Raw genomic sequence first — 22142 nt, forward strand, 5'->3', positions numbered from 1 at the left:
GGGGTTCCTCACTGTGTCTTTAGATAACACTGCGAGTTAGACTCTGTTCTTGGAGACAACAGAGGCACATGCCAGTAGACACGTATATAGCATATGTATGAATGCACAGATCTGGGCACTGTCGCCTTTTTGCAGCTATTTTGGCCCTTTAAATTTTATTTATTTTGTGAAGCTCCCCCAAGGCAACAGTCGCATAGATCAGGAGACAATAATGACACCGTGAACATGGCAGATTTCCCAGCTGTTCAGGATCCTGTTATTAATGTCTTTGTCCTCCTTCCCCACCCTCTTCTCCCACAGATACAGACACAAGTCTCATCTTATCAAAGTCGCATAGAAGGCTATGCCTGAAGATGCTTCCATTATTACTGCAAGCAGGGAACCCTAGCAAGAAGATGACAGTTTAAAATGACAAGGCCGAAGAGATGGCTCAGCGGTTAGCAGCGTGTGCTGCTCCTGCAGAGGACCTGGTTTCCACTCCCAGCACCCATGTGGCAGCTCACAACTCCCTGTAAATCCAGTTCCAAGATGCCCTCTTCTGGCTTCCAAAGGTACCTGGCATACATATGATGTTCATACATAGATGGAGATACTCACACATGCACACAAAATAAAAATGAGAGAATTTAAAAAGCCTTCAATTTCTTTTCATAAAACATTAGGATGTGATGCATTCCAAATACCAAGATTTTTGTATTTTTGGAAGATGACCCTTCAGTTATACCATGAATGACTGGCGTGACATACCCTGCAAGATCTGGGGCAATAACTCTAATCAGACATGCTAACATTGCTGTAGCAAAATATGCATATTCATACGAGGCAGAATAAGTAAACATTACAATTAACCTCAGATCAGTTCGGGCCAATTTTCCCATCAGTATGAATTATGAAACTCCCTGGTTTGCGGAACTTCTTGGGTTGCAAGAATTACACAGTAAATATTGCAGATCCGTCAAAGGGTTTCTGCTTAAAAGCCCTGGGCGTGGAAAGCCGTACCTAGGCAGGACTTCTCTTGCATAAGCAAAACTTGAAAGGCAGTGTTCCTTTAGCAGGACAGCACAAAAGGGAAGACACTAGGAAGTCTGGGGTACAAAGCAGAGCAGAAATGTGGCAATAATACAGGATGACAAAACTAGGCCATGGGACCCAAGGCAAGGAGAAGCCATCCCAGATTACTGCACAATAATTAAAACCGCACATCATAGTATCAACCACCCACTGGTGACGTGGTATATAAGATGTTGAGTGTGTTTGAGCGTGTGTGTGTGTGTTGCGTGCATGTGGGTATGCACTGCACAGAAGGTCAAAGCAGGACACGGATGGTTCTCTGCTCCGCTGCACCTTGTGGCACTGAGACAGGTTCTTTCACTGACGTGGAGATGTGTGCTCTGGGCTAGGCTGGCTAGACAGCAAACGCCAGAATTTGTCTATCTCTACCAGTGCTGCGGTTATAGGCACATGCAGCCATGCCCAGCTTTTCCCCTAGGTGCTGGGAATTTGGTCTTAGGTCCTTCTGCTTGGTGCTTACGCCCTCTTACCCACTGCGCCATCTTTTCTGCCCCACGTATTCTGAAGTCGATACACTAAAGTCAAGAAGAAATAGCAACGGGAAGAATAAGCTTTCAGGATGAGCATGAAACACTGGGTTTTGTGTTTTCTTAGTCTAGTCTCATTGTACCCACATGCAAAATATTGTACGAAATGTCACCTGTGATACTCAGAATATTTCTATCGTATTTGTGTGTGCTCTGTGCAGTACGAACTACGGAATTCTTCAAAATCACTTTCAAAAATAGTTACATTCTTCACCATAAATCTTTCCAAGAAATATGACCATGATGGTGCATTTTCTTCATGTTCTTTTTTATGAGTGAACCTCCCAAATGATGTACTTTAAAAATTATTTTATTGGGCTGGAGAGATGGCTCAGTGGTTAAGAGCCCTGAATGCTTTTCCAGAGGTCTTGGGTTCAGTTCTCAGCACCCACATGGCAGCTCACAACTGTCTGTAATTCCAGTTCCAGGGGACCCAACATCCAATGCAAAACACCAATGGACATAATGTGTGTTTGTGTAATATATCTCTATCTATCTATCTATCTATCTATCTATCTATCTATCTATCTATCTATCATCTATCTATCCCTATCATCTATCTATCTATCTATCTATCTATCTATCTATCTATCTATCTATCTATCTATCTATCTATCTATCTATCTATCTATTTATCTATCTATATTTACATGTATGGGTTTCTGCCTGCATGTGTGTCTGCACACCACATGTATGCCTAGTGTCCATGAAGCCACAAGAAAGTGTTGAATCCCCTGGGACTGGAGAGTTCTAGGTGGTTGTGAGCCACCATGTGGGTGCTGGGAACTCAACTTGGGTCCTCTGAAGAGCAATCAGTGCTCTTAAGCACTGAGCCATCTCTGCAGTTCCCCAAGTAACGTGCTGGCCAAGTCAAGCACAGCCCTTTAGCACATCAAAGCATGAACTCTGACCCTACAGAACAGCATCTGTCTCTTAGAACTCTTCCACTTCCTAGGCTTGCTCTGGTGGGTGGGTGGGGGGGGGTCGAGAGCACTGGGGCAGGACTGGATGTCCTTCTAGTTTCTGCCCAGAGTGTGGGGCTCTAATCTTAAAGTCTAGAATGCAATCCCAGGCGTTTTACTAGGGAAAAAGAAAGCTTCATTTTCTAGATGTCTTTTGTGTGTGGTGTGTGTGTTTTAAAAATAATTCCACAATTGTCTCTTTAGCTACCAAAGTGGTATTTTCATGGTTTGATAAAGTTGTTTTAATTTGTAAAAGTAAATAGGAACACTTAAAGATGCTGGGGAACACTTAAAGCATAAAATCAAAATACCCTACCTAAAGGTCCTAGTCTCTTGACACACTCATGCAGGAATAGGTGAGCTTCTGGCATCTATAGGACAACAGCCTTTGGACTTTCAATGCAGGCTCCTAAGACTGTGGCCTCTGGAAATAAAGCGGACAACACAGCACGGATGCCCTTGTGCTTGGCCCCACAACATGCAACACCCAGCCTGCACAGCTCCTCCGGGAGCTTCATCCATGAAGAAATAACATGATTCACAGTTGACCCAGACACAGCAAGGCCACACGCCGATGCCACAGGCAGCTGTGTCGTGACACAGGGCTTCCTAACTGAGGCAGCCTCCTTCCCATGATGCTGCTAAGGAATGAAAGAACATCGGTGTGCAAAGAGTCGAGTCAGCCAGAGTGGCGGGACAGCTGTCCCATGGCGGAGGGCGAACTCATCAGTTTTCCATTTCCACTGAGCCAGCTACCCCTGAAGCCTTTCTTCCGCGCTCCGTTTAGAAGTGATGACATTTCTTTTCAAGAAGGCCTCAGTGCTTTCAGAATACCTTTGATGATCCAAAACACTGACTACCAATGCTCTCTCTGGCCTAAGTGTTCACCCTGAGAACTGCTGCTATTTATTTTTCAAAATCTAAAAAACTAATACTTGGTGCTAGCCAGCCCTTATCTTTGGAAGGATAAAATATTCATGAAAGTTCATAGCCAAAAGCACTCCTCAAGTGGAACTTCAAACCTGAAAAAGGGCCAACCACGCCTTTTAATTCTTTTTAAATGTTTTATTTAAAATCCTCTGTGTATTTCATTCCTTGGAATTCTGCTCTTATGTGATAGGTACCTTTGTTTGCTGTTTTAACCACTTGTACAGAATATGGGGCTGCTTGATGACAATGACTTCGGATCTACCTCGCTGGTAGTTCTAAATTTCTGTTATCACCCACACTGGCCACGGCTCTCTCCCAGGGGACGTTTGCAGTGACAACTTCAGCCTGATCCTATTTCCAGATGACTCTCATTAAAAGAACCTCACTCGCAGCGACCGCTTCAGTATGATTCTCAGGTAAATATCGCTGGGAAGGCAGATTGGAGCCACCAACAGCATCCTTGCTTGAAGGATGAATTATGTAAAATATTTCAAAATCCAAGTCACCAGCACAGGGGAGACAGCGAGTCAGAGAGGTGTGTGACGTTCCCTGTGGTGTGTCATCGGCCTCTGAGTTCACAGAGGTGGGAGACGATTCCTGGGTTCTTTCCTAAGGACGCACGCTAGGAGACGCTCATGCCTGTTCTCAAAGGCCAGGCCTTTGCCCTCTCAAGTTCCTTACTTCATGAAAACTCATGGACTCTGCCCAATAAAAAGATGGCATGATTGTTACTGTAAGAAAAACACATCTCTTAGAGGCCTGGGGCTAAGTCTGCTGTAACTAGCTAGCCACCTGCCTCCCACTGAAGTGACACCAGCCCTTCTCCAGTTATCTGTCACGTTTTCATCTTGGCACCAACAAATCAAAATTCAAAACATGACCAGAGAGATGATTTCTCAGGTAAGAGCACTGGCTGCTCTTCCAGAGGACCTGGGTTCCGTTCCCAGCACCCACAAGGTGGCTCTCACAGCCACTGGTGACTCCAGTTCCAAGGGATCTGGTGCCCTCTTCTGGCCTCTGCAGACACTAGGCACACAAGAGATGTAAAGACACACACAGGCAAGACACTCGGACACGTACAATAAAATATCAATGATTGAAAAGAAAAAAACAAGAGAATACACTGGTATAATGCATACCCGTAAAGACAATACTAGCAGCTGGAGGCAGGAGGTTGACGCTAGAGGTTGTCCTGGGCTATACATTGAGACTCTTGTCAAAATATTTTAAAAAGGAAAAGAAGAAGGGGGAAGGAAGGCAAAAAAAAAAAAAAATATTTGCGGTCCTGTGTGAGTGGATTCTGTTAGTCCTGCCTGCACAGCACGCACAGAAACGTGTGTTGGCCTCTCTTTCATGTTCATATATATATATATATATATGTTTCAGTGTTCCTATAGTATTTCCCCGTAAAGGAGGCGATAACAGATCATTTAAACAGCCATTTCCATTCCTGAGAAAAAGAGAACCAATCCTCCTCCTCTATCCCCAACTACACCTGACTCCCTATAGATTTTGCTAATGCACATAAAAGTACTCACAAGGTCTGTGAATACGCCCCCGCCTCTGTGTGCACAGCCACATCATTTTCTGTGGTTCCTCGCTTTCCATACTTATTAATGTTAAGTTCCACCTACATGTGGGAATGAGGCAACTCCCTCAATTTCTATAGACCTCTGGCGCCATCGTGTGGTTATCCTGTGTCATTGCAACTACAACTCAATGCTTTTTTTTTTTCTTCTTCTTTCTTAGGCCTGGAGAAAATGCACTTGAGAATAAATTTATCATCTTAAGTAGATATGAGATGAAAGATGAGAGATCTGTGTATTCAATCCCCAACACATACTTTAATGCTCTATCCATTTCCGTGTCTCACTCCACATGGTGTTAACAGCACTTTGGAAACTGTAGACTCATCCTGAGTCCACACTGCACAGTTCCCCAGGGTTTTAGCATTCTTAGCTTATCCTGCCACCCGAAGGCACAGGCCTTGCATTCAAACTCCACTTAGAACTTCAAGGAGGCGGGGACTGGGAGATGGCTCAGTCTAGCCATAGGTAAAGCGCTTGTTTACCGATCTGAGAAGGCAGGGTGGACCAGCTTGCTCCTGCAATCCTAGCTTTGCTGAAGCCCAAACAGGAGGATCCCTGGGGCTTCCTGACCTGCCTGTCTAGACATCAGTGAGCTCCAGTTTCAGTGAGATATCTTTCTCAAAAAAAAAAAAAATAAGTTGCAAAACAATCGAGGAAGACATCCTCCGGCCCCCATCAGCACATATATGCACAGCGCGCGCACACACACACATGCACACACACATGCATGCACACATATGCACACACACGCACACGCGTGCGCACACACATGCACACAGACACACACACGCGTGCACACACACTCACACACACGCACACACATATGCATGCACACATATGCACACCCAAGCACACGCGCGCGTGCACACACACACATATGCATGGACACATATGCACACCCATGCGCACGCGCGCGCGCACACACACACACACACTCCAGAAAGGCAAAAGTGCCTCTTGAACATAGGCAGGCTCATTTTCCACCTTGAGCTGCCCCGTGATTGACCAGCAGACTCATCCCTGCTCTTGCTGCCTGCCTGACAAGGCTCCCTTGTCAAAGCTATCTATGAGAGCCAGGTTCAACCTCCCCCCACAACAGGGGCTGGTGGTCAGAATGTGCCTGACTACTGACAGCACCAGCATCCCAGACATTCATGACACCGTTTGGGGTTCACCTGATGTGAGATGCAGAGTCTGGAAGAACAACCTACCTGAGCCCACAACACAATTCTCATTTCTGACCCAGAGAATGAGGATTAAGTGAAAATTGCACTACTTAATTTAAAAACAAAAAAACAAAACAAACAAAACAAAAAAACTGTTTTAAGCCCTCCTGTTCATCTTCCCAAACTTCCAAGCTTCTGCTTCTTTCCAACGCTCTGTCCAGGGTCCTGCTCAGCCTTTCAGGACGACCTGGTTCTCACCCCGAGATTCTGAACCTTGCCTTTGCTCTCTGGGTCACCTCCCTTGCAAGAGGAGCTTACTTTTAGCCCTAACATGCCAACCTTACATGAGGATTGGAAATTCCTTTCCAATTTGTTACAGAGGAGAGAAAAATTAACCTTTTAGTCTGTCAACACCCAGAGAGCCTGGTGTTAGATGACGAAGCACCCTGGATGCGTGAAGCACTGAGGGTAAACAGGTGCGGGGAGGCCTCGGGCTTCGCTTCGAGTCTGTGACGTCACAGGAAGTGGGCCTGCTTTCCATAGCTCTCGCTTTCCTCAAACACACTGAGAAGAAAACATCACCAATGTCGCTCGCTTGACACAAACTTAGGGTCACCTGGAAGAGAGGCCTTCAGCGGAGGAACTGCCTAGATCGGACTGGCCTATGGTCACATCTATGAGGCATTTCCTTAATTGCTAATTGATACCAGCACACAGAGGTGGCTGCCCTCACAAAGCAGGTCAGCCTGGGCTAGATGAGAAGGGCAGCTGCTGAGCAAGCCGGGGGAAGCACACCAACAACCTTAGTTTTCACTCTGGTTTCTGCTTCAGTTCCTGTCTCCAGGTACCGCCTTGAGAAGCCACCTTCGGCATCCCTGGATGGTGGGTGACAACCAGGTAGCCAAGTAAACTCTTTCCTCCCCCAGTGACGTTCAGTGTTGTGTCACAGCAGCAGAAAGCCAGCTAGCACACCCACCTCACAAGCTGCCATTATTTCTGTCTTTCCAGGGTGACCGCCAGATCTAGCACACTTCTGATCCAGTCTGGATCCGCGTCTCTGGCCACCCAACAGCCAAAGCCCTTGCTCTCATCCTGACCTTTCTCATCGCTAAACATTATTTGTGGCAAAGCACTGCCTGGGGCAAGATCAGAAGTGACTCCCAGGCAGGGAACACTTTCACATTCGGAGGAACTAGGAACCGATCTCAAAGGACCCAGAACAAAGTCAATTCCTCCCACCCAAACCCCCAGGCAACATGGTTCTCCAGAGCAGGTACAAACCTCCCTTAAGGACACAGCAAAACAAAAGTAAAACGAGTATTTGTCATTCTAGCTGGCAAACATCCTGCTTCTGCCTCGAAGGACAAGGGCATCTGAGTACCAGAGTGCCAGGCTTAACTCACTGGCGGGCGGGAGATCCTGTGTGCAGCAGAAGCTGGCCCCGCTGCAGACACAGGCTCCGAATGAAGCGTCACAGCTGCTCTGGGGCTCAGCTCCCACGCTAGACCCCAGCATCTGCTAGGCACGAACTCTGAGATATCTGCCCTGCCCAATCTATATCAATGAACGGGAAGAAGCAGTCCGCAGACTGCCTTGTTCCAAACACCAGCCTCGCTCTTTTCTCTCTGCGTTCAGCTCAGTTGCCCTATTATACGCGTATCTAAGATTAAAAGCTCACGTACTGGGTGCAGCACATCCTCGACAGGTGAAATCCGGGTTCTGTCGCACAATGGTAGAGCATCATTAGGGAGGCTCTTACGATAACAAGATCGCCAGCTTCCGCTGAGTATTCCTGAATTGGTACCTTGCAGCTGAAGCCCAGACATATGCACACTGGCAAGCTCTCCAGGTAAGGGGTCTATAACCAGCCATTCACTCATCAACTGCTTTAAGTTCAGTACGTTCATATCTTCAGAGAAGGAGAGTAGCGGGTGGGAGAGAGATGGTGAGGAAATCATTCCAGCACAGGCTCGGGATAGAGATGATGGCTCAGGCTTCCACTAGGAAGGCCACCCTGCACTGACGACAACAGACCACTTACTTCACTATCTGAGATGAAAGAGTAAACTGAGCATCCATGCCAGCATGTGGCTGCTGTCCCTGTTGTCACATTCTGAGAGTAAAACAATGAAACCTCACTGTGGCACCCACATTTCCCCGATGGTAATTATGATGAACATACTTTCTTTTTTTAAAAAAAATAAAGATTTATTATGTATACAATATTCTGTCTGTATGCCTGCCTACAGGCCACAAGTGGGCACCAGATCTCATTATAAACGGTTATGTGCTAGCATGTAGTTGCTGGGAATTGAACTCAGGACCTCTGGAAGAGCAGTCAGTGCTCTTAACTGCTGAGCCATCTCTCCAGTCCTGATGAACATCTTTTAAATGCACCAATTGGTCATATTTTACTCTTCTGTGAATTTTTTCTGCTTGTATTCTTTGATTCTTTATTAAGTTTCCAGCGTTCTTTATATATTGTAGATAGTAGTCTTTTGTTTTTGAAATGTGTGGTTTTCAAATATTTTTTCTTCCTTTTATATTTTATAGTTTCGTCATATTCATATAATATTTCATGATGGAAAAGTTTTAAACGTTTGAATCAATCCAATTAATCAACTTTCTATTTTATGAATCATCCATTTGGTTTTAAGATGGAATTCCGCATTGCCCTACATCCCGGAGAGTCTCATTTCTTTCCTATAAGTTTTATCTTTATAATTCGCAGCTATGTCTATGACATTTTGAGGTAGTACTCATTTGTTTTAGGAAATATGGGCAGTTTTCTTTTTCCCTTGTCTCCAGAGGTAACGAATGCCTGTGTCTCTTGTCTCCAGCCCACGGAATGGTATCGACCACATTTACAGCAGGTTTTCTCACCTCAATTCATCTAATCTAGTTAGACCTCGGAGTCATGGCTAGAGATCTGTTTCTATGGTGACTCCCACACGTTGACAATCAGGATTACGAATCGTAGAGTCCTTTCTCCACTGGAACACTTTTTGGCATGTTTATCAACTATCAATTCAGGAGCTGTGGCGATGGCTCGCTGGACTAAGAGCTTGCTGTGTAAACATGAGGACGGAGACTGGCTCCCAGTTATCCGCGCAGAACTCATTGCTGCTGTACTCATCCGAAACCTCAATGTGGGGGTGGAGGGGGAGAGACAAGAAGATCACGGAGTCTCATTGGCTGGCTCATCTATTGGAACTAGTAAGACCCAGGTTCATTGAGAAACCTTAATTACTCCACCCCTACTCCTCAAGCTAATAAGATGGAAATGACGACACTCCGTGTTGACCTCCGACCTCCAGGTGTGCATTCAGCGGCGAGCACACATCTATGCATATTCATAAGCCCCCTCCCCTGCCACTAAATAAACAAAATCAATTGTATGTGTATGGACTGTTTCTGGGCTCTGTATTATTTCTCACTGATCTGCATGTCTATGTAATCATCACAATCGCACTGTCTTGATTACGGTAGCTATCAGACAGCCTTACGTGTGGGTAGAGATCCTTGTCAACACTGTTTCAGCTATCCCAGGGTTTGGGCTTTTTCCAGTGAATTTTAGAATGCTCTTGTCTATATTTGATGCAAAATACTCATGAGATTCTAACAGTAAATTTCATAAGCATACAGATGAATTTAGGGAGAGTTGACTTCTAATGTATGTGGAGTATTCTAATCCATGAGCACAGTATATGCCTCCATCTGTTAATGTCTTTGGGCTCTTTCTTCAATATTTTATAATTTTGAGTATACATAATCTATATATGCTTTTAAAAGATATATCTGAGCATTTTATTTTACTATTATTATCAACAGTACTGTTGTTTTTCTAAAAATTGGCTTCTACACGTTCATTTTTGGACTACAGCTCCATGGTTTTGTATGCTGATTCTTATATAACCCTGATGAATTCATATATTGGTTGTAACAGCCGTGTTACAGATTCTCTGGGACTTTACACCTGTCATCATGTCGTCTATGAAGGAGACTGATCTTCTGTTCCTCCTGTCCCCTCTCAGGCCCCCTGTCTATGTTCTTGTTTTATTTCAGAGCTCAGGACTCCCACGACTGCATGATGAATAAGAGGTATTGAAGTAAAATATTTATTCTGTTCCATATTCCAGGGCTTAAACCTACAATCTTTTAACATCAAGCTGTAGACATTTTGTAGATTATCTCTATTAAATTTAGATAATTATCCTCTATTCAGGCTAATGGGTATTGGAATTTATCTAACAGTGTCCAAGAAAAACAATGCATCAATTACTATAATCACATGAGTTTTCTTTGTTGACATATTCAAATATCTTGATTGATTTTTAGTATGTTGACCTAACTTTATATACCTCAAAACTCCTTGATCATATTTTTATTCATTTCTGAATTAAAATTGTTTATATTTTGAGAAGTTTTGATTCTAGATGCATAGGTGATATTACATGATAGTTCTCTTTCTTCTATTATTTTTGTCTCCTTTGGGTATCAGTGTGATACTGCTCACGTAAAGGGCATGACAAAACGTTTCTTCCTCCTGTCTTTTCTGGAAGAGATTCTGTAATTGATATTAATTTCCCTTCAAATACTCAGTAGAACTGCCTGTGGGTTCCAATACCATGCTACAAATCCCAACACTGTGAGACCGACATAAAGAAGCAGCAGCCACTCCCTAAAGTAATAGTTACCAAGCAGGACATCATTATGACTCCATCTTTCTCCTTTGAACAAGAAACGGTTACAAGCCCTACCAACGTATGAGCAGCGAGAGCTCCTAGGGCCGTCCATAACACACTCAGCGGCTTGAGCAACCTCAGTTCTCCGCATCATGTCTGCAGTCAAGGTGTCTGGTGTGGGGCAGCTGCTTCTCTGTGCTCTGGGGAGTGTCTGCTTCAGGCTCAAGTTACAGTTGGTCATTTTCTCCTGCGTCTTCTCACGCTCTCCTCTCCATAGACACATGTCCCTGGGTTTCAGTCCCTTTCTTTAAGGTAGCAAATGCTTTTTAATTTGAAAGGAATTAAAGGCTTTGCTTTCGCTCAATTATTTCTATAAAGACTGTGCCTCCACACAGTGCCCTATTTTAGGAGCTCGGACTGCAAAACACACGAGGTGCGCATTATCGTTGTTTCTTTGCTGATTTTGTTTTGCTTTTGGGGTGGGGAACAAATTTCAATCATCATACTCTCTGAAGTTAAGCAATAATAAACACAAAAGCAGAAATACCGGCATTCTGTTCCTTGAGTTCATGCTCTGTCCTTGAAATTGCCAGCCTCCTTATGCTACCTGAACAAGAAAGAGAAGCCCCATCCCTCAAAGCCTGTTTCCTACCTGTTGAGGTCCCATGACTCCCCGATTTTTACGATGAGCTCTGGCTCTGTTATCAAGCCCCCTGAATTGGAACTTAGGAGAGTGGAGGGTAGAGTTTTATTTGGACTACAGCAGGCAGGAAAACACAGAGACACACATAGATGAGGAAATGGTGTGAGCGGCTCCCAGCTGAGGGCAAGCTGGAGACACGGCTATCTCACAAGGGACCCCTGGCAGGTTGAGGTGGAGGAGGGTGATAGTGGCTGTGTCTAGCTCTACTCTAAATTCCAGGGGTCATGGAGCGAAATCTTCACTGAGATCAATGAGATGGAAGTTTTATGAACAGAACGCAATCGTCCTCGTCAGAGAGTCCTGGACAAACAAGCGAAGGTGAGGAGCTATGGATAGAGACCAGCGTTGAGGGAGCAACCGCCTCGCAGGAAATGCAGTGTGACCAACCAGAACAGAGGAAAGTGAGTGGGGGAAAAATGACCTGAGGTCAGACTTGGTCCTCATTGAGTAAGAGGCTCAGAACATTAAAAAATGTACATATGCCACCGCTAATGCCACCCGCTAATGCCACCCAGCCTCCTACGACAGAAACCCACCCCTGTCATCAGGTGGCGCATGCCTTTAATCCCAGCACTCAGGAGGCAGAGGGAGACAGATCTCTGTTGGTTCAAAACCATCCTGGGCTACTGAGCGAGTTCTAGGACAGTTGGAGCTGTTACATCGAGAAACCCTGTCTTGAAAACCCAACAACAACAACAACAACAACAACAACAAAAAACAAAGAAGAAACTATATAATTTAAATTACTAAGGTAACTATAGACATTCGGACTGAGATGTAATCCAAACCATTTCTTGGGTTATTTGCTTTCTAACTGAGATATCAATTTTTAGCCTGACAATAACATATTCTTAACGTGAAAAATAATGCATGCACATTATTTATCTGTGAACAATTATAATTGCCAGTGTAATAAATAAGTAGAAATGGGATGTGATTTTTCACAGTCATAAGAGTGTGTCTAATATCATGGTGTGATAAACACAGATTACGGGAATTAGTTTAATGAAGTTAAGCTTGTTTTACTAGGCAAAGCCACGGTTGCATTTAGCTTTAAATACAAAAGTTGCCTTATTGGTCGCACACATTCATTTCCGGCTGTGGTCAATGTGTACCAGGGTTCAGCAAACAAAATCAATACACCAACAACTGACATTCCTGCATTGCCTCATGTATGCCGAAGCCATGTAACCAACAACTGTCAGATGGGTTTGAGAGCCCTTCTACCTCTTTTAGGGGGGAATTGTTCTATTTTTGAGGCAGGATTTCTTTGTGTACGTAGCTTTGGAGCCTGTTCTGGAACTAGCTCTTGTAGACCAGGCTAGCCTCGAAGTCACTGAGATCCCCCTGCCTCTGCCTCTTGAGAGCTGGAATTAAAGGTGTGCGCCACCACCACCCAGCTCAAAGGGGGGGTGTCTTTTACGGCCAAAGAAGAAACCCACTTTGAGTGGAAACCTTCTCTAGAAATAGTAAAACTCAATTCTCATTAGTTCTGTCAGAGGAAGCCAACACTGAGCAGTGAGGAGGAGAGGTTGGCCAAGGATAAGGTGAAGGGTTTGAAAGGCAAGCCAAACGCGAGAGATGTAAGCTCTTCTGGCGGAAGGGTAAGAGGTGGGAACTCAGAGGAGAGGCTGGCTGGCTGAGGTGCCGGTTCCAGCTGTCAGCTCCACCACAGCGCCGAGGGCAGCCCTCCAAGGGAGTAAGACAAGCCACGGGTGCTAGATTAATGCTTGCTGATGAGATGGTACGTTGTTATAAATAAAAGCTGTGGCTTTTTAGATGCCCTCGAGTAGGATGCCAACCAGTAGAAAGCAGTGAAGAAAGCCTCATTCTAAGGGAGGAAGTAATGGTTACCACCGATCAGTTTTAAACACAATTTCAAAAGCTCACCCAGTATGGGGAAAGAGTAAGTCCGTGGTCCAATGTACCAGTGTGTGTGCACGTGTGTGTGTGTGCACGTGTGTGTGTGTGCATGGGTGTGTGTGTGCATGCGTGTGTGTGTGTGCACGTGTGTGTGTGTGCACGTGTCTGTGTGTGTGCATGGGTGTGTGTGTGCATGGGTGTGTGTGTGCATGCGTGTGTGTGCGTGTGTGTGTGTGTGTGTGTGTGTGTGTGTGTGTAAATTCTCTCAGGATGAACAAACATATTCCCAGATTTCACCTCTAGAGAAACAGCCTACATTGTGGTAGTAGTTTTAAGATAACCAATACATTGCTCTAAAACCTTCATTTTCTGTAGCAGAACCATTTTTCCAAAACGGCACTGATGCACAGGGCCTGCTTCCTACCTGTGCTGGTGTTGGTGCCAGGGCAAGGGCAAGCGCTGGCCAAGAGTGGGCCTGAGCCCGGGGCTGGGGGCGGAGGCTGCCCATCACTCAGCTGCTTGACCCGCTTTCGATGCGACTTGCCGTCATAGTGGACCTGGGCCTGGGCTGCAGAGTTTAGCTGGATGTTGCACACATCGCAAAAGGAGAAGAGAATCTTCTTTTTCTCTTTATTGCACGGGTCCCCAGGCCTGTCGTTCTTTAACCCCTTCTCTTCAAAGCCCCGTAGGAAGGCTTCCATATTCATAATTCCATCTTCACGATGGCTGTCATGGCTTAAGGAGTACTTCAGAACTGAAAGAAAAGAAAGCATGAAGGTCTATGAATTTATATATGCTTTCTTGTCTTCCAGCGCTATGATAATTCACTTTTAATGGCTGAGTTCAGCAGATAGGCCTTCAAAAAATCTGAAGCACTTTATATCCCCCTCTGCCTCTCTTTTCTCAGGCCTCCCTCTCACCTCTCACTCCCTCTGTCCTTTTAACTCCTGCCTACCCAGGAGACCTTGGCGAGCAGGGGTTATCTCCAGGGAACCCATTCTGAGCCCAGAGTAAGGACAAGGTCTGGTCATGTGCAGCCAGGGACTGATACGGCTTTCCTTCATGGTGTCTACCACATTGCAAATTCCATATCCAAGGATATATTTATCTTGGGACTGTTTCCTTCACTTAAGTGTAATCTCTGTGAGGACAGCAACCTCATCTCTGGGTATGTTTTAGGCCTAGAACTGAACCTTTTTACATAGTAGGCATATGAATATCTGTTCAAAAAAGAAAGGAATGTTTTGAAACCAAAGAACCCATTAAGACAAAAATGAACACAGAGTGCACGCACGCGCGCGCGTACACACACACACACACACACACACACACACACACACACACACACCTTCACACAAGCAAACAGACTAGGATTGACAAAGACTAAAGCACAGCATGGCCACAACTTACACTGAATTATCTTCTAAAAGACCCTTTAGAAGTCAGCCATCTGGAATTCGCACATATTTTCTTGTAGATGTAGTGAAGCAAACTGTTTGTAAATTTCCAGATTAGCCCATGAATATCAATTTAATCTTTGATAAACTTGAAATGCAGAGCATCTGAAATAAAAAGAATAGAAATACAATATTACAGTAAGTGGGTGCATATGTTAAAAGAGTAACACAGACGCTAACATAATTATATTTTAAAATGCCAACCTTTTCTTTCAATGATTAGATAACAAAGTCAAGAAGAATGTTACCCCTCCTAAGGGATTTAAAAAGGAATTTTTTCAGTGCCTTGAGACTCTCAGTTAGTGAAAGTTACCTTGCCTTTTTATTTATTTATTGTGCAGTTACACTTTAAATTGGGTTAAATGTTCATTTCAGCTGACCCCCAAATTGCTAGCATCTTCATGCCATCCATGTAAATGTGTCAGTGTTTGGTCTCTTGGGCTGGATGAGGAGTAAGCCACTCTTCGAGAAGATGAAATGTGTGTATGCAGGCACAGTGACAAACACTCCAGCGCCACACTCAAGGGACTAAGGCAGCAGAATTTCAAGTTCAAAGCCAGGATGGCTATATACCAAACCTCATCTCAAAATACAAAAATGAAAATTAAAGACAAGGACAAACAACCAGCCAAGAAGGATGGAAAAGTCATATAAAAGAAGAATCAGGACTCATAATGACTTGCAATAGGTTTTTGTGTATAGGATAAACTCTTGGTATTAAAATATATTATTGGCTTTGAGCGACTGTTTCAATCAAGCTGGCTTTGGGCTCTCTGGAAAGGAGAAATGAAACCCGAGTTTACAAGCAGTTGTGCACAAGCTCCATAATGAGAACTCAGATGAGTGTGACCATAAAGACAGAAGTTGATTTCACATGCAGTATGCCAACTACATCTTCAACTTTACCCATACACCCAGCTGTGACGACAGTTCACATCTTCTTACTTGATACATAAAACATACTCAGCCCATGTAGAATCTTGCCGGGTGCCACCATTTTAAGGGACTCTCTTCCTTAATCAGTTTTCTTCCTTTAAATTTACATCCACAGGCTGGCGAGATGACGCAACAAGTAATGACGCCAAGCCTGACAACCTGGGTTCAGTTCCCAAGACTTACACGTTGGAAGGAGAGAACTGATTCTACCTCCACATAAGAGGTGACATGCTTCCCCTATAGCTATAAGATGGGTAGGGATCTATACAAATTATGCATAAATAACAAGTAAGCAATTTTCACATCTAAGCTGGAGAAAAAGAATTCTTATTAAGATGTGATTTGAATTACACATATACTACATATTACTCAGAGCTGTGCTGGCATCGGTCACCTTTCTTTGCTGGACATTGGCTTACAATGATCAGGTGGAAGCTCAAGCAAGAACGAACCTCTTAATTAATATTCCAGTTGAACCCTGACATGCTCACTGGACAAAGTAACTTTGTCCATCCCACCCATCAGGCACAGAGTGGCTCTCAAGCCTACTACCAACAGGTTTCTGACCTGGCCTTCAAGGCTCTTAAGGCATGCACCCCACGGGACCCTTCAGCTTACTTCCGCAGTTAATGGTCCCATCACTGCCCTCATCACTTTCTGGATTCCCTCCAGGCACATGGACAAAACACCCTAAGGCCCCAAAGTAGATAGATCTTGATAGGGATGGGTAAATCAGGTCATTGTGGTATGACTGCCCCAGGCAAAACCTGGTAAGAAATGTGCCAATTGGCCATGGATCAGCCTGCCTCCACCAGGGACGGAATAACTCAAGATAGGTAATGTATATTCTCCCTGTTCTTGCTCTTATTGCCCCTCTAAACAAACTGATTTATTAGAGGAAGAAATTAGCATTTTAAATACCTTGATGAGACTCAGTTGTGACCCTTGCTTTTCTTCATTTTGCATGACACCTTTTGAGGTGAGGAATGTTATTTCAGCATGCTAGGAGCTGACTAAATATACTACGGGACCATGATCAACTGAGTTTTTATATTATTCATTACAACTGACACAAAAAATTTCAATTAGAACAGATAAAGGCAGAGGTTATGGCCTCATCTATTCATTTTTTGAAAAAGTTTGGCATAGTATAAAAGGGCTATTTGATTCCTCCTAGATGCTCACATATACCTTAATTGGCATGGTAGTATTGTTAATCCTTATTCTTTTTAATTGCCTCCTGCAGCACTTTGATAGCAGTGGGCAGCAACTGAGGTGACTCTTTGTGTTAATGGCTCTTAGGCATCCCTCTCTCAGTCATCCACAGGATGCCTGGTTATCTGAAATTCAAAAGGCTATGCCTAGTTCCCCAACCCTGGTAGCTCTCTAGCTCTTCGAGGGATGGTACTCAAGTTTAGGTAAGAACTTGTTCAGCAGGCCAGTCTAAGACACACACGGTCCAGTCGCTCAGCTGTCCTGAGAAAAGAACTCTGGCTCATGCTGAGTGCCCATGTTCTAAAGAAAAAGAGTGGATATGTAGGAAGATAAGGCCTACAAGGCTGAGAGATGAGCCAACTTGGAGTCTGCCTGAGGGCCTAGCAACAGGCATGGTCAGAGGTCCTGATTGTGCCTAGTCAATGGGGGACAACCACACAATGTCAATGGACTGGAACGCAGCCTGGGTGCTGGGAGGAGGGGTATATAAGGTCCCCTCATTGCTGAATAAATAAGTCTGCTGTTTTCCTTTTATCTGATTCCCGTTGTCTATGCCATTGGCACCACACCTTTTTACCCCTCCCCCGAGGGAGTAAGGACCCAGCAAGACACACCTGTAAGTACTTTTGGTTTTAGACTTCAAACCCACAACCTCGTGACACTTCAGAACGTCTGTGCCATACGAAAGCTATGTTCAAACTTTATCATACTCTCTCTTTAAATATCTGAATGGCGAATGAGCTGAACTGATCAACAGTTTGTAATGAGGTAATCAATGTTGCACCGCAGTGAGAGAACACCAATCCACAGCAAAGCAAGAAAAACCGGGACCTGTGAACCTCATAAAACTAGAACAGTCAACAGACCCCCCAGCATCTCTAGATCCTACTCAAGCAACTATTAAGAACTGTGAGTCCGGGGGCTGGAGAGATGGCTCAGTGGTTAAGAGCATTGCCTGCTCTTCCAAAGGTCCTGAGTTCAATTCCCAGCAACCACATGGTGGCTCACAACCATCTGGAATGAGGTCTAGTGCCCTCTTCTGGCCTGCAGACATACACACAGACAGAATATTGTATACATAATAAATAAATATTTAAAAAAAAAAAAAGAACTGTGAGTCCCCTAAAGGCTGTCAATACTTCCATCTGAAAATGTGAACTCTAAAGGTCTCTGGCTTTGCCCATGTTGTAAATAAACACAGTATTTCACAGAAGCAAGGTGTCCATCATATTAATCTGAGAGTGAAACACGGCCCTTCTGCATTATAAAAACTAAGCCAGCTGCCTCTACTTTTCTGGCTGCTGTAATTTGTCCCAGAAAGAAGTTACATTTTACATTGGTTTACTCATGCATACTCTAGGCAGGAAATCGGGAGCCTGGAAAGCTTGTGCCTTCTCCTAGAGCCACCCACCCCAAGGATCCTTCAAACCCCAGAACCACACCCATGGGCCACTCTGGTAAGGGTGTGATGCCTTAAGCAATGTTCGCCAACTCCTAGGTACCAGTTCAAGATCTGGTTTCAGTCATCACATCTCACTAACGTCACTTGTAACCAGAGTACATTTAGTCACAGAGGTCTTGGGAAAGGGACCTAGAGGTGGCAAATATCAGAGTCTTAACATTCGCATTGGGTCCAAAATGATATAATGCCCAGGTTCACACCATGTATGAAGTGATGGTGTTTATAATGTCAACTTTCTGGGTAAGGGTAAGATTAACAGTTGAGTCTAAGTGGAAGAAGAGAGAAAAATATCACTTGCTATTTTAATTGTTTTTTATCAGACTATCTTAGATGGCATGTTTTGTATGTACGCATGGGAAAGAAAGCCCTTCAGGCAGGGCTGCTGATTTTTGAGAGCAGTAAGCAATATGCTGCTTTAGGTGAATCGGGTGTCTCTGGGGACAGGACAAGGAGAAGCAAACAAAGTATTTTGTGCCCAATAAATTTGGGTATGCTGTTTGGTCATTTTCATAGAATTTTAGGAAGTCTTTAATTTCTTCCTTTACTTCTTCCTTGATCCATTGGTGATTCAGGTGAGCATTGTTTAATTTCCATTTGTTTTGGGGGCTTTCAGAAATTAGTGTTGCTGTTGTATTCTAATTTTAAGCCATGGCAATCTGATAAGATATGTGGGGTTATTCCAGCTTTTTTTGTATCTGTTGAGATTTGCTTTGTTGCCTAGCATGTGTTCAATTTTTGAGAAGATTCCATGAGGTGTTGAGAAGAAGGTATATTCTTTTATGATTGAATGGAATGTTCTATATATGTCTGCTAAGTCTATTTGAGTCATAACATCTGTTAGTGCTTTTATTTCTCTATTAGGTTTCTGTCTGGCAGACCTGTCCAGTGATGGGAGTGGGGTGTCGAAGCCTCCCACTATTAGTGTGTGGTGTTTAATATGTGATTTAAGCTTTAGAAGTGTTTTTTACATAGAAGATGCCCTTGTATTCAGGGCATAGATGTTCTGTATTGAAATTTCCTCTTGACTGATTTTTCCTGTGACTAACGTGAAATTCCTTCCTTGTCTCTTTTGATTGATTTTAGTTTGAGGTCTATTTTGTTAGATATTAGAATAGCTATACCAGCTTGTTTCTTAGGTCCATTTGACTAGAAATCTTTTTCCCAATCCTTTACTCTGAGGCAATGTCTGTCTTTGATGATGAGGTGAGTTCCATGTATGCATCAGAAGGATGGATTTTGTTTACCATCCAATCCTTTAGCTTGCGTCTTTTTATAGGTTGGGGATGTTAGTGATTGCTAGTTCCTGTTATTTTAGTTTTCACTATTGGTGATGTTATTATGTGTGTTTTTCCCTTCTTTGGAATTTGCTGCTGTGAGATCATCTATTGTCTGTGTTTTTGTGAATGTAACTAACTTCCTTGGGTTGGAGATTTTCTTCTAGTACTTTGTCTAGGGCTGGGTTTGTGGCTAGGTATTGGTTAAATCTTGTTTTGTCCTTCTATGGTGATGGAAAGTTTTGCTGAGTACAGTAGTCTGGGCTGGTATCTGAGGTCCCTTACTGTCTGCCTAACGCTTGACCAGGACCTTCTGGCTTTCATTGTTTCCACTGAGAAGTAATTCTGATAGGTCTGCCTTTATAGGTTACTTGGCCTTTTTCCTTTGCAGCTCTTAATATTCTTTCTTTATTCTGTATGTTTAGTGTTTTGATTATTATGTGGCAAGGGGCCTTTTTTTTTGGTTCTGTCTATTTGGCATTTTGTAAGCTTCTCGTATCTTTGTATGTATGCATATCTTTTTTTTTAGGTTGGTAAAGGTTACTTCTATGAGTTTGTTGAATATATTTTCTGTGCCTTTGAGTTGGACTTCTTCTATCCCTTTTATTCTTAGGTTTGGTCTTCTATGGTGTCCCATATTTCCTGGATATTTTGCGTTCAGCTTTTGTTAGATTTAATGTTTTCTTTATTAGGTTAATGTTTTCTTTGTTAGATTAATGTTTTCTTTTGTTAGGTTTAATGTTTTGTTAAATTTAATGTTTTGTTTGATTTAATGTTTTCTTTGACCAATGAGTGTATTTCCTCTATCGTATCTTCAATGCTTGAGATTCTCTTTCCACCTCTAGTATTCTGTAGTCTATGCTGGCATTTGTGGTTTCTATTTGTTTTCCCATATTTTTCATTTCCATAATTCCATTGGTTTCTGTTTACTTTATTGTCTCTATTTCAGCTTTCAAGTCTTCAATCGGTTCTTTCATCTGTTTGATTGCTTTTTCTTGGTTTTCTTTAAGGGATTTTTTGATTTCTTCCAATTTTTTGTTTATCTTTTCCTCCATTTCTTTTAGGGAATTTTTCATTTCTTCTTTAAGGGCCTCAAACATTTTCCTAAAGTTATTTTTAGGTCATTTTCTTCTGCTTCATCTCTATTGGGGAATTCAAGTGTTGCTGTTGTAGAGCCACTAGTGTTTGTTAGTGTTGTGTTGCTCTTTGTGATGTTGAGTTTATTGTTACCTTGTTTACCCATCTTTTCCTCCTATTGGTGTAGCTGGGGCTGTGTATGTGGTGATCAATCTTCCAGGTGTCAGCAGATCCAAGGCTCAGGTGGTTGTTCTTCATGGTGCAGTATGGGCCACAGTTTCATTCACCCCAGCGGTCTCTTGGCATTCCTGTAGGTCTGCAATCCTGTGCTGCAAGAGCTCGTTCCGCTCCTTCAGCCAACAGACTTTAAGATACCAGCCCACTGGGGCATGGTCTCTTATACTTTTAAAAAGCAGCAGGAACTGGGTGCCCACTCTCTTGCTTCTGGCCTCCTTTCCGGAGGCTAGACTCTCTGTTTCCTGTTTGTGACAAGCGGACTGTTGTTTGGGATGGTGATCTGTGAATTTTTCCCCTTAAATAAATAGCCCCTTTTATTATCCATAATTCTTAACTGGTGTGGGATTGTTTTGCGACTTCAATCCTGGAGGGTTCTTTGGTCCTTATCCAGTGGAGGTCACTGGCTTGGGCCTGATCCAGTGGAGGTCATTGGCTCGGGCCTGCTCTGGTGTAGGTCGCTGGGTTGAGCCTGCTCCTGTAGGTGTCCCTGTCTCAGACCTGTTCCTGCAGATGTCTCTAGCCTGCACCTGGTCCCAAGGATGGGCCTATTCCCATAGAGGTTGCTGGTTCGGGCTTGCTCCAGTGGAGGTCGCTGGTTCAAGCCTGGTCCTGTGGAGGTCCTCCGGCTTATTTGCTGGCTCAGGCCTACTCTGGCAGAGGCCCTTACTTGCCGTCTTTAAATCTTCAGAGGATATTGCATGTAGGAATTCTTCTCTGGATACATACGAATTGCAAATATCTTTTTTTTTTACCCTGAATTTTCCTTTTGGTATCTTTAGTTGTAGAAATAATTTTGACTTTAATATATTTAGTATTTCTTTTGTCTTGGGATCAGGACTTTTTGTGCATTTGCCTACTCTGAAGTCATGAAAGCCATGTGTGACTCAAGCTAAGCCTGCCACCATCAACTGTCACCTATGCCTGCCACCATCAACTGTCACCTATGCCTACCACCATCAACTGTCACCTATGCCTGCCACCATCAACT

The 22142-nt window shown here is 43.7% G+C and overlaps 1 protein-coding gene across 2 annotated transcripts in view; it reads right to left on the reverse strand.

Annotated features, from left to right (window-relative positions):
* The window catches only part of Znf385b (zinc finger protein 385B), a 285693-nt gene that overhangs the window by 257112 nt on the left and 6439 nt on the right, over positions 1-22142 (reverse strand). The window contains exons 2-3 of one of the 2 annotated variants that reach the window (XM_013346081.1): positions 14907-15058; positions 13921-14250 (exon numbers count right to left, since the gene is read on the reverse strand). In XM_013346081.1, the coding sequence (XP_013201535.1) occupies positions 13921-14203 (283 nt within the window). In that variant the 5' untranslated portion in view covers positions 14204-14250; positions 14907-15058. Of the gene's footprint in view, positions 1-13856; positions 13866-13920; positions 14251-14906; positions 15059-22142 lie in introns of those variants that run through there. The other variant, XM_026778761.1, reaches the window with a different exon arrangement.

This window comes from Microtus ochrogaster, chromosome 4, assembly GCF_000317375.1.
Source record: "Microtus ochrogaster isolate Prairie Vole_2 chromosome 4, MicOch1.0, whole genome shotgun sequence".
Lineage (NCBI taxonomy): Eukaryota > Metazoa > Chordata > Mammalia > Rodentia > Cricetidae > Microtus > Microtus ochrogaster.